General features: G+C 53.3%; 1 protein-coding gene across 11 annotated transcripts in view; it reads right to left on the bottom strand.

Moving 5' to 3' along the window:
• AMBRA1 (autophagy and beclin 1 regulator 1) overlaps window positions 1-17,711 on the bottom strand; it is a 187,329-nt gene continuing 169,618 nt past the window's right edge. For 10 of the 11 annotated variants that reach the window (XM_043969727.1, XM_043969728.1, XM_043969730.1 and 7 more), the window contains 4 exons: window positions 14,841-14,980; window positions 6,860-6,952; window positions 5,928-6,121; window positions 1-1,442 (listed from right to left, as the gene is read on the bottom strand). In XM_043969727.1, coding sequence (XP_043825662.1) covers window positions 994-1,442; window positions 5,928-6,121; window positions 6,860-6,952; window positions 14,841-14,980 — 876 coding nt within the window. In that variant the 3' untranslated portion in view covers window positions 1-993. The remainder of the gene's footprint in view (window positions 1,443-5,927; window positions 6,122-6,859; window positions 6,953-14,840; window positions 14,981-17,711) is intronic. The other variant, XM_043969734.1, reaches the window with a different exon arrangement.

Genomic DNA, 17,711 nt, shown 5'->3' with positions numbered 1-17,711 from the left:
CAGAAGGGCAGCCATCATTTTAATGACGTTAATCTTTGGTGTTTCCCTGGTTAGCAGTCCAACTCTCCCCCTCTCCTCCCACCAAAACGTCTCTATGATGAGTTACAAACAGAAAGAAAATCACATTTCTTTATACTAAAAACAAAATCATCAGAGCCTTGATTTCTCCACTAGAAACTACATGTACAGTTCAAGATTTCACATGCAACACCTGACATGACAGACTGATCCCACCCCCTCTGACCCGGAGGCCGGCAGATGCCCAGGGTCATAATACTGACGCACGAGGCCACTGCTCCGCTGGGCGCCGGGGAAGGATCTTGGTGAACCAACCCAGAGGTAGGCTGTCCTGCCCCCAGTCCTCCTTTTCCCAAGCTCCCTGAGTGAGCTCCTGCCCACTAACCTCTATCGCTTCCCTTTCCCTGGGAAAAAAATCCTCAGTAAGTAGTGAACTGACCCCATAACCATAGTTGTCCCCCCACCAGTTATTGCCAGAGCTCAGCCTGGGGGCCCTGGCTTGCAGCCAAGGGATCGCTCTGAAGAGGCCCAGCAATGCTCCTCCTTCCCAGTGGGAATGCAGCCGTCTTCCCCTCAGGCTTTCCCCAGAGTTGGAAGACATTAGTCCTCGTGGCCTGTAGGCCTCTCCCTACCCCTTGCCCCGTGAGAGAGGAGGACTCTGGTGGGAGAAACCCAATCCCATCTTCCCAGAGGGCCCACTGCCCATAGTGGGCCTTGGTGCACAGAGGGTAGTACCAAGTGACCAGAGAACAGGGGAGGCTGTGTGTGTGTGTGTGTGTGTGTGTGTGTGTGTGTGTGTATGTGTGTGTCTCTCTCTCTCTCTCTCTCTCCTGGGACTCGAGGCTTAACGTGGGCAATCTGGCCCGTTTCCCCTCTCCTCCCTCCCCTGCAGCCCCCCTGCTCCCATGTGGCTTCTCCATGGGCACAGTCTCTGCTCAGGAGTAAGAGGGGTGGCACCAATGGGCACAGCTGTTTCTACCTATCCCTCGGCTCTCCGCTAGGGCACCCAGTGCTGTCAGAAAGATGGTTGTTGTTGGTTAGGTCACTGTATGAGGCTGGTCCCACAGTGCTTGGGGAGGCGGGCCTGGCAGTGCCGGGCTCGTCTCTGGTGGCTGTCCGGTGGCCAAGGCCTCGCTCTGCTAGCGGCTCTAGCTCTGGGAGGCCGTGGCTCTCAGGCTCCGGGGCCAGCCCCCGGGAGGTGGAGGGCTGGGGGCTCATGCTGTCCGAAGGCCCCGGTTCTGCGCCTGTTTGGGAGCTTCTGTGGATGCGATGGCTGACGATGATATTGTTACCAAATCCACCCATGGAGGCCATGGTGGTGCTCTGCTCCCGCTGCACCACCGCCGTCATCCCACCCTCAGCCATCAGCCTTTGGATCCTGGTGAGCGCATCTTCCCCTCCTGGCCCATACTCTGGACCCTCACCTGAAAGGCACAAAGGAGCAAAGGGGGAGAATTAGGAGAGTAGGGGCAAGGTGCACCTGGGAACTCCACTGGCTCCACACCTGGCTGCCTTGGGGGCAGATGTCCCTGAGAAGGCCCAAGATCCTACAATAGCACTGACCAAGAATGACGTCCCTATCAAGGAGATGGGAGAGACTTTACAGAGCATCATTTTACAGACGAGGAAACTGAGGCTTAGCCAGAGGAAGCGACTCCTAGCTCAGGGCTGCCTCTTTTTCGCCTTGATTCCTTGTGGAGGGGAGCCAAATTCAGCAGGGCTGGCAGTCCCTTCTCTGGGCATGGGGCTCCCCCTGAGATAATCTCACTGGAGGCATCACACCCTCTGTTCAATATCTGGGATGGAGGAACAAAAGCACTGCCCGACATGCCCCCAAACCACCAGGGAGTCAGAGGTCGACCTGTCTAAAGCCTTCATTACAAATGAGAAACATCATCCGCCTGGGGCTTCCCAAGCAGAGGAAGCAGAGCCACTATTTGAACTCAGGGCCTCTGGCTGAGGTCCTGGGCTTTTGCCCCGAGGCCTCCGCAAACTCCTTAGGGCTCAATCTTCCCAAAAGAACCAGGAGAGCATGTTTGGGATTAACTTGGCACCAGGACTTGCACCAAGCAGCGCCACTTCCTGCAGGGACCAGGAACTCTGCTTCTCTCCCCCATCACAGGTGACAGGAGCATTCCTGGGCACATCTGGCTCATCGGTCACAAGGAGTTGTGTCCTGGGCATGTTCCTCCTCTCCCCATCCCAGACCACGAGGTCCTGGCTTCACGGCCCTCTTCCCGTGCAGATCAGAGCCCGGAAGACGTTGCCAGACGCTCATTAGAAGCGGTTTCTCTTGGGCTTTTGCATTTTGCTTTGGCAGGGAGGCCTAATGCAGGCCTTAGACCTGGGGCCTCAGCAGGTCAGAGCAGGAGCTTGGGAACCCTGGTTTACATATAGGCCTTTGCTTCCCTTTCCCTTTCGCTGCTGCTGGGACTGGGCTGAGGCTTTTGGCAACCTCGCTGACTGAGCTCCTGGCCTGCCTCGGCGGGGCTGGCTGGACTCGAAGCATGTGTTTTCTCTAGCTGTTCCCTGAGCTTTTATTTATTTTTCTTATGAGGTCTCCCTTAGTCCCTGCCCTTTTCCGTTTGCCTCGTTAGAGTCAAGTTTCCAGGGCAGTTTGGCAGCCGTCATTTCAGAGGCCCCAGGAAAGGCTGTCCTCATTAATATGCTGCCTCATACTTCCCTGTGGCCCTTGGGCAGCAGGAGCAAGCAGCTGGACTCTGTCGCCTTCGGCTTGTCTCCAGACCCACTGGTGAATTCCCCACACTGGTCCTTTTCCACTGAGCCTCCCCCTTCTGCAACAAGACCCCTATTAGAGAGTCTCTGCCTTCCTGGGGGAGACTAACAGGACAGTTGTGAAAAGGGAGCAAGGATGGATACCCTGAGACCCCCCCCCAAGGGGGTGCTGCCTGGGGACGTCCCTCGCCTAGCTGTATGGGAGGCCTGCGGCTTTCCAAGAACTTTGCCTGCAGTATCCCCGACGCTGTCCCAGGACATGTGCTGGGTTGGCAGGAGCCCCACCAGCATCGGGGCTTAGATGCCGGGCTCTGTGCCCAGCAAGTTATCGACTTTTGTAGTGGCCTGTTTCCAGGGGCAGGATCATGCTACCAGGGCTGATGCAAGGCCCAGCTGGGGCCGTCATTCGGGGGGGGGGGGGGTTTCAGGCCGAAGGGGACATGCGACAAACCAGGAAGGGCTTCTGCAGGGCTGGGGGGCAGAGAGCTGTTCTCTCAGCTCCATCCCTGCCAGGTCTCTGGCGCTGTTTGGAGCAAACACTGGCAGCTGCTCTCCTCACACAGGGGAAGAGGACCCTGGGGGCTCTCTGGGAAATGGATGTGGAGCCAGGGTTCTGGAGGCAAGAGGACTTCAGTCTGCCTCTTGTCCTTGGGTAGTAGAGAACCCCTGGTTTGCCCTGAGTCAGCGCTGACTTCTCGGCAAGCTCTCAGCCACGTTCTGCACACAGAGGGAGCTGGATCAGCTCTTTGCCACAATGCCCTGCAAGGTGCACTGGCCAGGGCCAGGGGCTTCACGGCCCGAATGAGAAAACTGAGACCCCAGTCAGTCCTAAAGTCCCCTCCACACCAAACTCAGGGGCCCTAAAGGGAAGGAGCTGAAGCCCAGGCTGTAGCAGCAGAGGGACCCTGGAGGAAGAGGCACATCAGCCCACTCACAGGGGGCAGGAGTGCCGGACAGCAGCATTAGGAGAGCCCAAGTCGGGGCACTCATCAGGTTAAACTATCCACTCCTCATCGCCCCCTAAGCCCTCTCGAGCCAGAGGCTGGTGGGGTCCTGACCTGAAGCTCTGGGGGCAGCTGAACAACCCACCCCCTGGAAACTCCCATCTGCACAGCGCTTGCTCTGGAAATGGCTTGATAGATCTCAGTGACATTTTTATAGAATCAGAAAATCAGAAGTGGTCTCGTAATCCCTGCACGCTGGCTAACGGGAAAGAACTGGGGGTGGGCAGGCAATTAGCAGAAGCACAGCTCTTTCCTCACTGATTATGCGCTGCCTCCCTTACCCCACTAGCGGGCAGGGGAACCCCCTTACCAGATGAGAGAATAACCATGTGCAGTTCTGGAGAGCTGGTGACCCAGAGGTGGGTCCCCTTCCACTCCCTAGGCTTCCCATGGTGTTTTGCCAACCAGTTTTTTGCTGATTATTTTGTAGGCTGGGGGATGGGGTGAAGAGAGAATCTTTTGGCCACATGGATAGGGAAGTTCAGGGCAAAGGCAGCGGGGTGGGGACGTGGTGGTGGTGGTGGTGGGGGCTGAGCCAAGTCACAGCCCTGGTTCATGGCTACTCCTTCATTCGGGCTATATTCTGGACTCAGTGGGCCCAACAAAGCATTTGAAGAGCATGACGAGAGCCAAGGCAGCTGCCACCAGACCCCATGCACCCCCTTCTGCCATGAGGTCCCGTTTTCCTAGGCAGATCCTTCTAAAGTGACTAACTAACGTTGGCAAGGACAGCCTGGCGAGCAGAGCCAGCAGCAGACACTAGCAGCCCGGGGGAATCCCTCTGGCTCCTGCAGGGGGGCTCTGTGTCACTGGAGCATTGTTTAACTAGGTTTCCTTGAAGAGCTGGGATGCCTGCAGACCCCAGGCTCCTCAGCCAGCTGACTCCAGACTGCAGACCTATAGCTTCTCCTCCAATGGGGCTCTGGTTGGGGCAGCTATAGGGCCTGCGTGGTCTGCATCTGTGCTGGCTAAGAGGCTCACCGTGGCACGGCTATACCCTGGAAGCTGGTGTGGCGCGGGATGAGTCTGCTCTGCAGCTTCTCAGCCCCAGGTTGCACAGAAATCCCCTTGCTGGCTACCACTCCCCTGTCCTCAACATGGCTCAATGTCAAATCTGGCTCCCGGGCCCTCCACGAAAGAGTGCCAGACAACGTGGAGCCCGTGAGCAGCACAGGGCAGGCTGGGCCCCAGGATGGACGGAGGCTGAAAACACTCACTCTTTCACTTGTGCTAGGTGGATGGGAAGCCAGACCTTGCCTGAGGGCCACTTGAGAACACTCATCAGTCTTTGCATCCCTCCTCTGGTGGTCTCCCTTAGCCATGGAGCTCAGTGCAGACCCGACAAGTGTGGCTGCCTGTCCTCTTCCTTGCTGGAAGTCTGGGTTGGCTCAGGGGTAGGAAAGCTTAGGAGTGCGAACAGGCTGCTTAACACAAGCCACGACAGACTCCAAAGAGGCTCCGCTGGTTCTTACAAGTGTGGGGCTGGCGCTCCCCCCACCCCCCACTTCACTGCCTATAGGGGAAGGGCCGTCTTCTGGGCTTGTTCTGCTTGGCCCCAGAGGACAGAGGCAGGAGCCGCAGCAGGAAGATGCTGAGGAGGAAGAGAACTGCTCCCCAGAGTGTGCAGCCAGAGCTTGTCTCTACCCGTCCATGGAGCACAGCAAAGACCACCACGTGTGCCCACTTCTCTCTCCCAAGGCCTCGAGGGTGCCCAGGTTTGCGCTGCCAACCCCCCCCGGTGACCCGGTGGATCAGAGGGTCTAAGAGTTAGGGGAGCATGTCCCCAGAACCTCTTCTGAACAGGGAGCCAGGAGTAGAGTCCTCAGGGGCAATCAGGAAACATGAAATCCCAGCCTTCTCCTGACTTCCTCACATGGAGATCGAGGCATGGAGGGTTCCCACAACTGGGGGGTGGGAAGGGGTCTCCATGGGTGACATTTGCTACCCCTTTTCTGGTTTCTGGCTCCACCTGCTCCTCAGGCAGGCTGGGGAGGGACCCAATTCATAGAGGAGCTTGGGCCAGGGAGAAGCCCCTTGGATTCATTCCAAGTTAGGGATCTGCAATGAAAGCTCCTGAGGGCTGCTGGTGCTTCTCTGACATCGCCTGGGAGGAAGAGTGACTGTGGCCCCCTCCCCACCTAAGCCCCTTCCCCACCAGCCAGCTCCTACCTTCGCCAGACCCTGAGGCTGCCGCCCCCAGCTCCTGTACCTCCCTCTCCGTCTGTGTTTCGGCATTTTGCAGCTGAGGTGCCAAAGTTTGGGTGCCCTGAGATGTCACTGAAGTGGTCGGGTGCCGGGGCTGGAGGCCAATGGCATTCATTAAGCCCATGTCCCTGTCTGTCCTCCATGTGGCTCTGCTGCTTCTAGGTAGAGATAGAAAAACCGAAGTCAGGCCAGGCTTTTCCTTGAGCCTTGGTATCCCAATTCTCAGCGACCCAGGCTTTGTAGACAGTGACCGGGCACAATCTTGAAAGAAGAGGGCTTCTGTTCTAGGCCTCTCATGTCTGGGGGCCAGTGCTGCCTTTACCTATGTTCCTTGCCAGACTGACCCACTGGGCAGGGGAGGAGCCTTCTGAAGCTGGGAGGATTTGGGTTGTGCCAGCCCAGGCTTGGAGAGCCAGGGTCAGCTCCCAGCCATAAGAAGGCATCAGGAGGATGTCAGCAGACAACAGCACCAGCTTGGAGACTGTCAATTACATTCAAGTAACTCTGGGGAAGTGGGGTCCTAAGACTCCGTGACCGTCTTGGGGAATGAGCAGGGGATGCTCCCTGGGCTATATGGATCAGCCCCCTTTCTCCAGCTGCCGTGTCTCTGCTGCAAGAATCTTACTTTGTCTCCCAAGGCTGTGGCCTTTCCAAGGAAGGAAAGATAAGCCACATTCCAACTTCCTGGCCAAGAGGCTTCCAGTGGTCATCTATCTTGGGATGTGACCTCCGTGCTGCCCTGAGCAGGGATCCAGGTGTAGTGAGGGGACAGAAGGACTATAAAGAATCGTGAAGAGAGAGGGAGAGAGAGACAGACAGACAGACAGACATGCACACACGCACGCAGGCACCACTCTCCTAGCTGGCTGCTCTCCTCTTCCTCCCCAAACACTTACCCAGGCCTCTCACTGCTCCTGCTGTTGGAATGGACGGTGAAGACTGTCTCATTCAACTGGTCCCAGTAGTACTCAACACCAGAGTTTAAGGCCCTAAAAGGCAGAGGTGGTGGAGGAGAGGGTGTTGAAGGCATTAGAGAGGGGACCATGAGACCTCTGGCTCCCCAACACATTCCCCATGACTTTCTGGGCTTGGGCTGGGAAAACCTCATCTCTTCTCTTTCCTAGGGATGGAGAAAAAAATGGAGGAGGAAGAATGCATGGTTTGGGGTTTCCTCCTTCACTAAGATGCCCTCCCAAGGGGCAAGCATGGGCACTGTGCCAGGAGATGGCATTCCTGTCGCTCTAGCTCTCGCCTGTTTCCTCTTCCCTGGGCAGAGGCCAACTACAAAGGGGCGGAGTGGTTTAGTGGGTGAGTGTGGGACATAAGTCCATGTACCAGAGCTGGTATTCATTATTCACGGCTGTCCATGGGTCCATCACTAGACCACTCTGAGACTGGAGTCTCCTCATTTGTAAAATGAGAATAATACTTGTACACTTAGGCTCATGGGTTTAGAGCTGAAAGGAACCTTAGAAGTTACTCATCTCATCTCATCCCTCTCATCTGATAGACATGTCCTCCCCCTAATTGCGTCTTCCACCTTTAGAAGGGTGGGATTCTGATGAAGGCAGGTGGGAGGCAGTGTGGAATCTTGGAATGAGTACAGGATCTGACTCCTGGCTCTGCTGTCCACAACCTGTCTAATGGGGCAGCCATTCAGTGAGGCCCATCTGTAAAATGAGGGAGAAGGATGAGGTGACTCCCTCCAAGATCCCTCCCATTTCTCTGAAGTTGAGGCTCAGAGAGGTGAGGGCTTTGCTTAAGAACATGGAGAGTCAGAAAGTGGTCCTCTGTCTTCAAAAGTCCAGGTCTCTTTCCAATGTACCCTGCTGACTCCTAGGGTGGCTTGGAGGAAATCAATCAATCAATCAATCAATCAATCGACAAGCCTTTGTTAAGCACCTAACTAGTGCTGTGCCGGGTGCTGTGGTAGGGCCTAGGGATACAAAGACAACAACGAAAGTGTCCCTGTGTCCCTGCCCTCAAGGATCTTACGTTCCTGGGAAGGAGATCACACGTAGACATAGATGGGGAAATGCAGGTGAATAAAACATAGACATCGATAACAAAAGGGTTTTTGGTGGGGAGGTGCTAGAGCAGCTGAAGGAGGATGAAGAAAGGCTTCCTGTGGGAAGCAGCAGTTGAGCTGAGTCCAGAAGGAGAGTCAAGGAGAGAGGGTGTGCACTGCAGGCCTGCCCCAAGAAATGGAAGATGGCCCTGGGTATGGAGCAGTAGGAAGCCGGTGAAGGGGAGTGTGGGATGAAAAGCCCAGACAGGAAGGCGGGCAGTCTGTACTTCTTTTATCGGATTTTCACCTGCCTTTGTTACGTATTCATCCTCACGGACTCTCCCAAGTCCATACACAATGTTTTCCTCGTGCTGTGGGGTATGGGAGAGATGGCCTGTGTGTGTGTGTGTCTGCCTGGGGGGCTGCAGGTTAGGTCACTGGTCACCAAGTCTACTCTTTGCCATCAGACACGTGGCTCATCATGGTTTCTGCCATAGTAAGACCTGTCCTAGTCTAGGACACAGTGATTTCTCAGGAAAAAAAGCCATTTTCTGTAGATGCTCAAAGTATACAAAGCATTTTCCTTGAAACGCCTTTGTGAGGCAGGCAATGCAAATACCAGAATTCTCATTCTGAAGACGAGGAAACGGAGGCTCAATGACAAAGATTTGCCCAGTGTTCCAAATGAGTTAGTCAAGTGCTGAAGATAAGATTCAAAGCCAGGTGTCCTGATCAATACAGCACTGGCAAAGCTGGTTAAATGGGGATAAGTGAGGTCGGGAATAAAGGCTGGAGACAACCCAATGCTAAGCACTGGTTTGGAAAGACAACTGATAGGTCTATGGCATGCCTTGGCACGCCAGCAAAACTAGAGGAAAGCACAGAGAACTGGTGGCTGGAGGTGAAACATGGTCTGGTGATGTGCTTCCCAAGGGTCAAGGTTGTCTTTCTAAGGCCCTGCATACAGTCAAGATATCGGCCTGGCTGGAGCATGAGCCCCCTTCTTCTTGAGGGAAAGAGTCAAAGCAAACAGACCCAACAGCTTTGGAGCCACTCTCCGAGGGCCCTTTCTACTCACTATTTTTTTTTTTTTGGTGGTTAAGTGACTTGCCCAGGGTCACACAGCTAGTAAGTGTCAAGTATCTGAAGCTGGATTTGATCTTAGGTAGTTGTGAATCCACAGCCAGTGCTTTATCCACTGTGCCACCTAGCTGCACCCCCTGGGCCCTTTCTACTGTACTTGGATGACTCTTCAACGCCAATGGTGAGGCTGAGATTAGCATAATCTTTTTGTCAGACTCCCATCTTTCAAGGAAGCAGCATCTCCTACCTCCTCCGAATGTCTACAATAGGGTATGAGCTAGGAAAAGCAAGAACAATGGAGGATGAGGATGAAGGGGAAGGACTTTAAAAAAAAAGGTTAAGGGAAAGGGGAATAACAACAGGAACTGGGCACACTTTAAGCATAGAGACCCTCCCCCCCCCCCTCAACTGAGCTGTAACCACACTTTTCTGATGAGCTAATCCTGGCTGCACTAAAGCCCCATGTGAAACCAGCTGCCCAGGAGCCACTGATTTACAAACTTGTCAGAATTTATTGACAGATGGTAACACTGTGCAGGGTGCCTGCCAGAAACACGCCTCGGTACTTCTCGACAGCCAAGGATGTAGTGGCAGAAAACTGTTCACACCAAACCTACAATGCAACCGTGTTCCCCCTGACAAGGAACCTTCCAAATCTTGGAAAAGATGTCAGCAGAAGGCCTGCTCTCCAAGTGGTTACTGAGTGACGCTGGCTGGCAGAGGGTCCCCCCCAGCATGCAAAGGCTGCTTCCAATCTGGGCTATATGCGTCACTGTGCCTGCTGGCTATAATCAGAAGGGTCAGCCTCTGTGCAGGGAAGGAGGGCTCAAGAACTGTTGATTGGAAGCAAAACCAAGCTGCAAACTCCCCTTCTTACTGACAAAGCAATCTCCGTTCCTTCTGCCACTGAAAGGCAGCCTTAATTGCAGGTCTCGTTACTCTTGTCCTTGTGTGGTCACACCAACCCAGGGACAAGACCTGTGGCCCTGACTCAAATTCCAATGGCTGCGTATCATGGCGACAGGGATAAAGATGCCCTAAGACCTAAGCCTTTTGCTACTGTGGGAATGAAGGCTTCAAATTCCTGGCTTTTAGGATAAAGAATGACCACTATCACCTTCTTCTTCCCTTTTTGGGTCCTAATGGAGATGAATGAGTCAATGTTCACAAAATGTTTTCAGTTCCTCTTGAAAGATTAACAGACAAGAGAATGAAGAGGGGCAGAGAGTCCACCCTGACTCGGCTCTCCAAGTCCTTTGATTCAGTACCTGGTTGGCTGTTCGTACATATAGATGGCATCACCTTTAAAATGGGTTCGGACTGCCAGGTCCCCCGCCTCAGGCAGCTCAGGGCTCTTTGCCATCTTCACTGACCATTAGCCTCACTATTGTTGCTCTTAATGTCTCTTACTTTTCTTTCTCAAATCTCTCTGTACAAGTCTCCTTTCAGTCTGCCATAGATAGATGGTCATGTGGTGGTGATCTTGCTGAATGAGGTCCTATCCATGCGTTCTAATGCGTGTGTCTTAGACTGAAACCCGAGGACTTTTCAAGGCTGATCAAGGCAGGACACCAAGTCAGTTTGGAACAAATTTGGGGCTCACTGCTGTTAGAGGTTACAAAGACCTAACTGCTAATGGCTAAACAGAAGATATGAGTTCTGGAAGCTGGACAGCGTGAAAGAGGTTCATTTTATGACACCGCTAAATTATTCTTCTGAGAGCTAAAAGAGACCTGAATGTGGTGTCTATGGACCCAAGTTTGAACTCAGGCTATCACTTGCTACCACTGCTGTATGACTTTGCATAAGTCACGTCACTCGTCAGGGCCTCAGTTTCCTCCTCTGTAGTAAATTGAGAGGTCTGCCCCAGATGGCCTCTGGGGTCTGAGGTGGGGGGGAGGAGGTGTGGGAGCATGAGGGAGCTGGAGAAGTGGAGTGAGGCTTGTAGTTCTCAGGGAATGGAGGGGAGACCTTGACAGCGCTCTGAGTCCCCATCACACCGTAGTACCTTGTTTGGCCTGGGGCCCCGGGCTGAATCACCCCACACATAGAGACCACCTCTAACAGGGCCATTCTCTCTCTCAGTCTGGGTCTTCACACTCAAGGTGGCTAATTAGTAGGGGGCATGTTGTCGGGGCAGCAAAGCTTCAAACTGGGGTGGAGGGGGAAGAAGGGGAGAGAGCACCTCACTGCTTGGAGGGATGGCGGAATGTGAGGGACTGGGCTGCCAGCCACCGTGCCAGCACAATGTGGTGGTTTGGTTGTGAGCAGCTATTCTGGTCCTGGGTGCCACACGATTTGTGTGCTGAGCCGGAGCTGAAAACCAATGTCTTGTCCACAGTAGCCGGGGGCCACCTGACAACATTATCTCCTGAGCCCTCTCACTCAGGGAGTCCTTATCTTGGGCGGACCACACTCCTGGAAAAACGTTCCTTGATGTTGTCAAACTGGCTCTCAGAGACTCCCAAGCAATGGTCATTTGGTCCAATGGGCCGGGGCCTAACACAGAGGCGCCAGCATGCAGATGATGGAGGAGACTCAAGGCCAGGGTTTGTCATCATAAATGGGACCTGCTGTGTGGACTGAAAAAAAGCTGATGAATGGCTCCTGATCTGAGGGGAGGGCAGGTCCATTTATTGCTGTCTACTGGCTACAGGCCATGCCCTGGGGAATGGAGGGCCAGAGAGCATCAAGAGACAAGGTTAGGGCATAGAGCTTTAGGCAGCTGCCTGCCAAAGAGGCAACAGAGCACCGAGTTTCACATTTATTTACTCTCCCCAATTTGGGACTGATGAAAAATGGGCAGCTCAGCACATGTGAAATTCAGCATTTAACACCTCTCCCATTTTCCACCACGTGCCCAGGTGGTCCATTAAATAGCTGGCAGGGAGAATGGTCAAGTTCCAGGGGTTCTTTGTCTGGGATCTCTGAACTCGTTTCGATGTGGTCTTATATATTTCATTTGATGCCTTTACATACACTTTGCTGAGAAGGGGTCCAGGGAACAGAAATGATGGGAACTCCTGGTCTAGGGACAAGAGTCGTACCCCGGGAGATGGGGAAGCTTAGCTTAGCGTGGCAGGAGGCTGTGTGGCCTTAGGAGATTCGCACCGTTCTGGGCTTTGGCCTTCTTGTGTACAAAATGGATACAATCGTTCCTCCTCAAGCAAAGACATGGAGAGGGAATGTGTAGATGGACATTTCTGGGGCTCTGGGCTCCCGCAAAAGGACAACACCTTGGATCTAGGAAGCTCCTCTGAGCACTTCTGGCCTCCTGACTCGAGGTGTCTGTCTGCCTAGCTCACAAGACAGGAGTGACAGCCATCCCAGCACGGAAGGGAATGTTGCAGTGCCACCTCCAGGCCCAGGGAATCCTCTCTAGAGGGGAGCCAATGGTAGAGCCAAGTGTTGGGTGGGCAAGATGTCACCCTATGTGGGGCTAATCAAGCCTATTTGGGCTGAGGAGGGATGTGGATGGGAGCTGGAGGGGGCTCCAGAGAGAGGCACCAGGGACCAAGGGAATTCGCTCTGGCTTCAGCTGAATTGTCTGAGACTCACCCCAAACACACAGGCTTAGGGGTTCTGAGAGAAAAGCCTTTGTATGGCAGTGACAGTATGAGGCTGCAAGAGAGGGGGAGCTGTGTGCTGGGTGAGTCCTGAGTCCCTAAGGTGGTGGCAGGGCAGGAGAGACCCCAGGATCCAGCTGGGGCAAGAGGATCAAGCCCCAGCCCCAGCCCCAGGAGTCTGAGGAAAGAGCCTAAGCCGCCCCAAACTACCACGACAAGACAGCTTCCCCTTTTCCCAAATGAGTCCTCCAGTGTCGAGCAACAAGCAGTCTAATAGCCTGGGTCCTGGGGGAGTAACAGGAGGAGGCAGACACACTCACATGCCTTGAAGCAAGACGTGTTTAAGGGAAGCCTAGGAACAGAGACTGGGGGGAGGGGAGAGAGGGAGGATGTAAATGTGACAGGTATGGAGCCCGGGATGGACGGACGGACAGATGGGTGGTTTTAGACAGACAACAAGACGGGCCGGAGGCAGACACAGCCTAAGGGATTACGAAGGGTGGTCCTGAAGAAGCGCTCCCAACGAGGAACCAAGGCTAGGACACACTGGCCTGGGAGTAAAGAATAATCGATCCCCCTCCTTAGCCGCAGTCTGCTTTACGCTAAGGTCTATATACATCTCACAAGCTAAGGTCAATTCAGCAAATGTTTATTAGGCACCTACTGGGTGCAGAGACACTGCTCGGCAAGGAGGGAGGTACAAAGATGAGGAGAGGCACAGGCCCTGCCCTCACGGAGCTCACAGTCTGGGGGAAGGATAGGAGACCCCCCCATAACGCCCAAACAAAACAATACATTCAAAGTGGTCTGGAACAATGCGCTCTGTGAAAAGCCAAACCGAGGCCTGGGGGTCAGGAGCTGAGGCTCGAATGGGATGGTCAAGTTTCCATGGAACAGAAGAGAGTCCCCGGAAAGCACCTGGTAACCTCCAGGCCCTCTCTCATCCTGGCCCCCACACAGCATTCCTTCTTGCTGGCCTCCCTCAGCTGAAAAGGGTTCTCTGCTGTCCACAACACCCAAAAGAATGGGCCTCATGGGGCACCCCGTCACTAGTGCTCTACCATGGCACCCAGGGCACTGCCCAGACCATGTTAGCAGGCAGTGCTGGCCTGACTGCCGGCTTGCCCACCTGCCTCTTTCACCCACCTAGGGAGGGTGGGGGTGGTCTGCACCTTCCAGGAGCCATAGGCCCGACCAAATAGGCCATACCGCCTGGGGAGCTGCATGACTGAATCAAGGGGAAGAGGGCATCCGGATAGGCTGGCAACAGAAGTGGCTGAAGCCAGCTAGGATCTGGTTGTGTCTTCCCCAGTAGTGAGCTCATTCTTTATTGACTCTCAGAGACTTCTGGATCAGGTGGCACCCATATTGGACTGGGGCTAGGACTGATGTCAAGGCTATGTCCAAGGGACTGTGGTAGATGGGGATCGCCAGGGTTTGGGAGGACTGCTTTGGTTTGCTCCCTGAGCTGTAACCCCTCCCAACAGCATCTTTCTTTCTGCCTTTAAGACAATAAACAACAACCTTAAGTAGAAAAAACAGGCCTCAGAGCAGGCAGAAATGGCCCATCAGTGCTCGGGTGCTTGCTGAATTCAGGTTTCTGTTCTACCTGCATTGTATGGCCTTGAGGTCACAGCGAGGGCATTTACAGTAAGCCCAAGACTACCTGCTGAAGTCACAAAGAGGTTTCACGTTTTTTAAAGGAATCGGTGTTTCTGTCTACCAGTACTAGGGAAGAAGAGGCCCTCAAACCAGACCAAACAGAAACTGCTGTAGACTCAGGAAGCTACAACAGAGCAGCACTTGAGGTGGGGCCAACAGAGAGCGGGGGCTGAATTCTGGCTCCAATACTGACTAGCTGTTTGATCCTGGGCAAATCACTCAATCTCTGAGCCTCAGTTTTCTGTAAGACACAAGTTTCCTCATCTGTAAAAGGAGGGGGCAGCTCTTTGGAACAACAGGCTGGCGGGGAGGAAAGTGCTATGTAAGCCCCAAAGTACCACGAAGCAGGAGCTGTGTCATTAACCGCACCAGACCATCACCTCTGGCTTGGTCGCAGCACCAAGTTCCAGAGAAAAGTGACCCTGGGACAAAGCCTACCTTGATGGCCATATTCAAGGACAAAGTCCTGGCCTGGGGCTGTGGCCTTCCTTGGGTCCTCTCCCCCATCCTCCCAGGTATCCTCCCGCCCACCCGTCCACTGAACCTTGAGCCACTCACTCTGGTCGGCAGATCACCAGGTCTCCTTTGTTGGTGCCATAAGCCAAGCCAAGCCCTGGCTCAGGCAGCCAGCGGGCAGAGTTGATGCTGACGTGTCTCCGCTGGTCGGCAGGCATGGGGTAAAGAACGTTGAAAACTCTCTAAGGGAGAAAAAGGGTGGGAAAGAGAAAAAAAGGGCGGGGGATAACTTATTACCAAGATCAATAAGATTTAGAGTAAAACAAAAGGCTCATCAGTAGGATCCTTCACGACATTCATGAAACAGGTCTATTTGGGTGAGACGAGCACCCTCCCCACCAGGTGCTGGATGGCTGTGGGTCAGACACCAGTGGCAAAGATGCATTTCTGGCCTTGCCCACAGAGTTCTTTATCTCATTTTTCTAGCCATACCCTCTGTCCTCACCAAGCTGAGCCGAGCCCAGCAAATTCTCATCTGGAAAGGTCATCCAGGACTCAGGACACCTGGTGCCACACACTTCCTCCTGACTTGACCGAACCACTGGGATCCAATCTGGGCTGGTAGTCCCAGTTCCCATGGAGACTGCAGTACTATCACAGCAATTGGGGAGCTGGAGATGATAGGGGGGCGGGAGGGGGAGATAACACTGGAGAACATTCTTAATTCACCTAATTAAAAGCAATGTTCAAATTGCTATTGTTAACGAGACCTAAAAGGTACAGTCAGATGTGGGGAGAGGGGCAGTGGGGAAATCTCACACACGTGTATGAGATATATCTCTAGCTTATATAAATCACCACAGAACAGACAGTTTTCCTTGGTATCAAGACAAGACATTCTCCTTTTCATAAACTGTCTGCTCCCAAGCTAATATTTTTTTGCTCTGGGAACTTCAGATACATCTAACAACTCGGCGGGAGTGTGAGTTTAACCAGCTCAGCATGCCTGGCCAGTCCAGAGGGCCCCTGGAACATCTTCAGGAAGGGGCAGTGTGCATGTTCAGAAAGGAGGCGGCAAAGCCTGGTGGGAAGGACATGGAGAAGAGAATTGAAGCCTCCGACTTTTGGGCAATGCTGTGTTACAAGCTGGCCAGGTGATCTTGGTCACACCGTAGGCACTCTCTGGCTTTGTAAAACAGAGGTGGCAGCACCCAGCTGACCGACCTCACAAGATGTGCTTTCTGGGGGAAAGAGATCCGAGAGTGTTCTGTAAAGTGCTACAGCAAGAACCGCCACGCTCCAGGGTGGCGATTCCACCCTGGAGAATTCACCTCTGGAGAATTCCAGAGAATTTGGGGCTCCCTGAGTCTGATCCCCTCCTTTTAAGGCCAGCAGATGCCAAGTCCCTGCTGGCAGCTCTTGAGAGCAGGAGCTGACAGCAAGCAACCTCAGGCAGAGGGACACGCCTTCCTTGTCACATCTGACCCCCCCCCCCAAAAGGCTCTCCACAAGAACCTTCTGCCTGAAGCCATTCTTGTTCAGCTGCACACCCCAACCCCCCATGCCCTACCCTGGCATTTACTCTGTGCATCTTCACATATGTCCACACAGCCCCCTTCAGCAGAGAAGGCGCTCCCCAAGGGCAGCTGGTGCTTCAGGGTTTTCCTGCGATTTTGTCTCCAGTATCTAGTTTGGCACCCGGCTCACAGGTGCTTAATACATTCCAACTGACTAATGACTGATCCAAAGAGCCAGGAGGGAAGCAGGTTATTTCTCCATAGACAAACCATTCAAAATGAAGAGACCAACTTTTGGAATAAATTTATCTCGTAAGGGGAAAGGCAACTGGGCTTCCTGTACACACTTCATCATGGCCAGCAACTTGGGTGAAAACTTATGTTAAGGGGCTTAAAGCCTGGCTCCCTGGAGATGCCAAAGAAAGGCCAGGTGTAACACTGCCTCGTCTGTCAGATGCAGGCGAATTGCTTTGCAAAATTTGTTCTTTCTTTGTTGCAAAGGATAGATAAATTCTGAAACGAAACTGACATAAAAACAAAGCATACCAATGGAAAACCACCACCACCAAAACCAGAGACTGTTAAGTGGGAGCGTCAATCAGCAGAATCCAGCTGCCAAACCTTCTGCTGATCTCCTCCTGGTATACACCACTGCAGGAACCTCAAGCTGCTCTCAAACACCCGGCCCTGATAGTCACCTTCCCGGGACACAGAAGCGTGTCTTTTCATCCTTAACCAAGTTCACACCTTCCAATTAGTCCAGGACTGGGAGCTCTCTCTTTTCACTCCTGGTGAGGTTTTCATTTTCCAATCTGCAATCCATCAGCTTCTCTACAACTGACATGAGACTGAGCATTACAGCAAGACAGAGAGAGGGGAGGATATGGAGAGAATTGGAAAAGCATGGCCACAAATGCCTGCTCTGGACACGCACTTCAGGAACATACTGAGATGCTGAACACACCTCAGGGCAGGGCAGAATTTTGCTGCATTCCCCTCCACCCCAAATAGATGCAAGGGAAAGTGGGAAATGAGTGGTTAGATTCTGGAGGAGAAGGGAAATCAGGGGTTGCTTTACGTTTCCTGATTAAAATGAAAAAGAACCAAAAAAGAAGGGGCAAACTCCTTTCTGTAGGATTTTATACCAGAGACGAATGCAAGCTAAAGACACTTAGCTTGTCTTTTTATAGTCTGTTACTCCATAAAGAGTAATAAACAAATGCCATCGCTTTGTTTCTGGGTAAGGGACCTTGCTTTGGGAACAAAGTCCCCCAGGTAACAGTATGGCTGATGCAAAAGGCAGCCCACCTCCTAGCAAAGCAGGCCACTGAAAGGCCAGAAACCAGTAATTAAAGGTAGAGACCCTGGAGCCTCACAGTGCATAATGTCACAGCTTCTTTGGCCACAGGGTAATAAATGGAAGCATTGATTTGTTCCCCTCCTGAAACAGCAGCTT

This window comes from Dromiciops gliroides, chromosome 6 (assembly GCF_019393635.1).
Source record: "Dromiciops gliroides isolate mDroGli1 chromosome 6, mDroGli1.pri, whole genome shotgun sequence".
NCBI lineage: Eukaryota > Metazoa > Chordata > Mammalia > Microbiotheria > Microbiotheriidae > Dromiciops > Dromiciops gliroides.
This window is presented reverse-complemented; position numbering and strand designations above follow the sequence as displayed.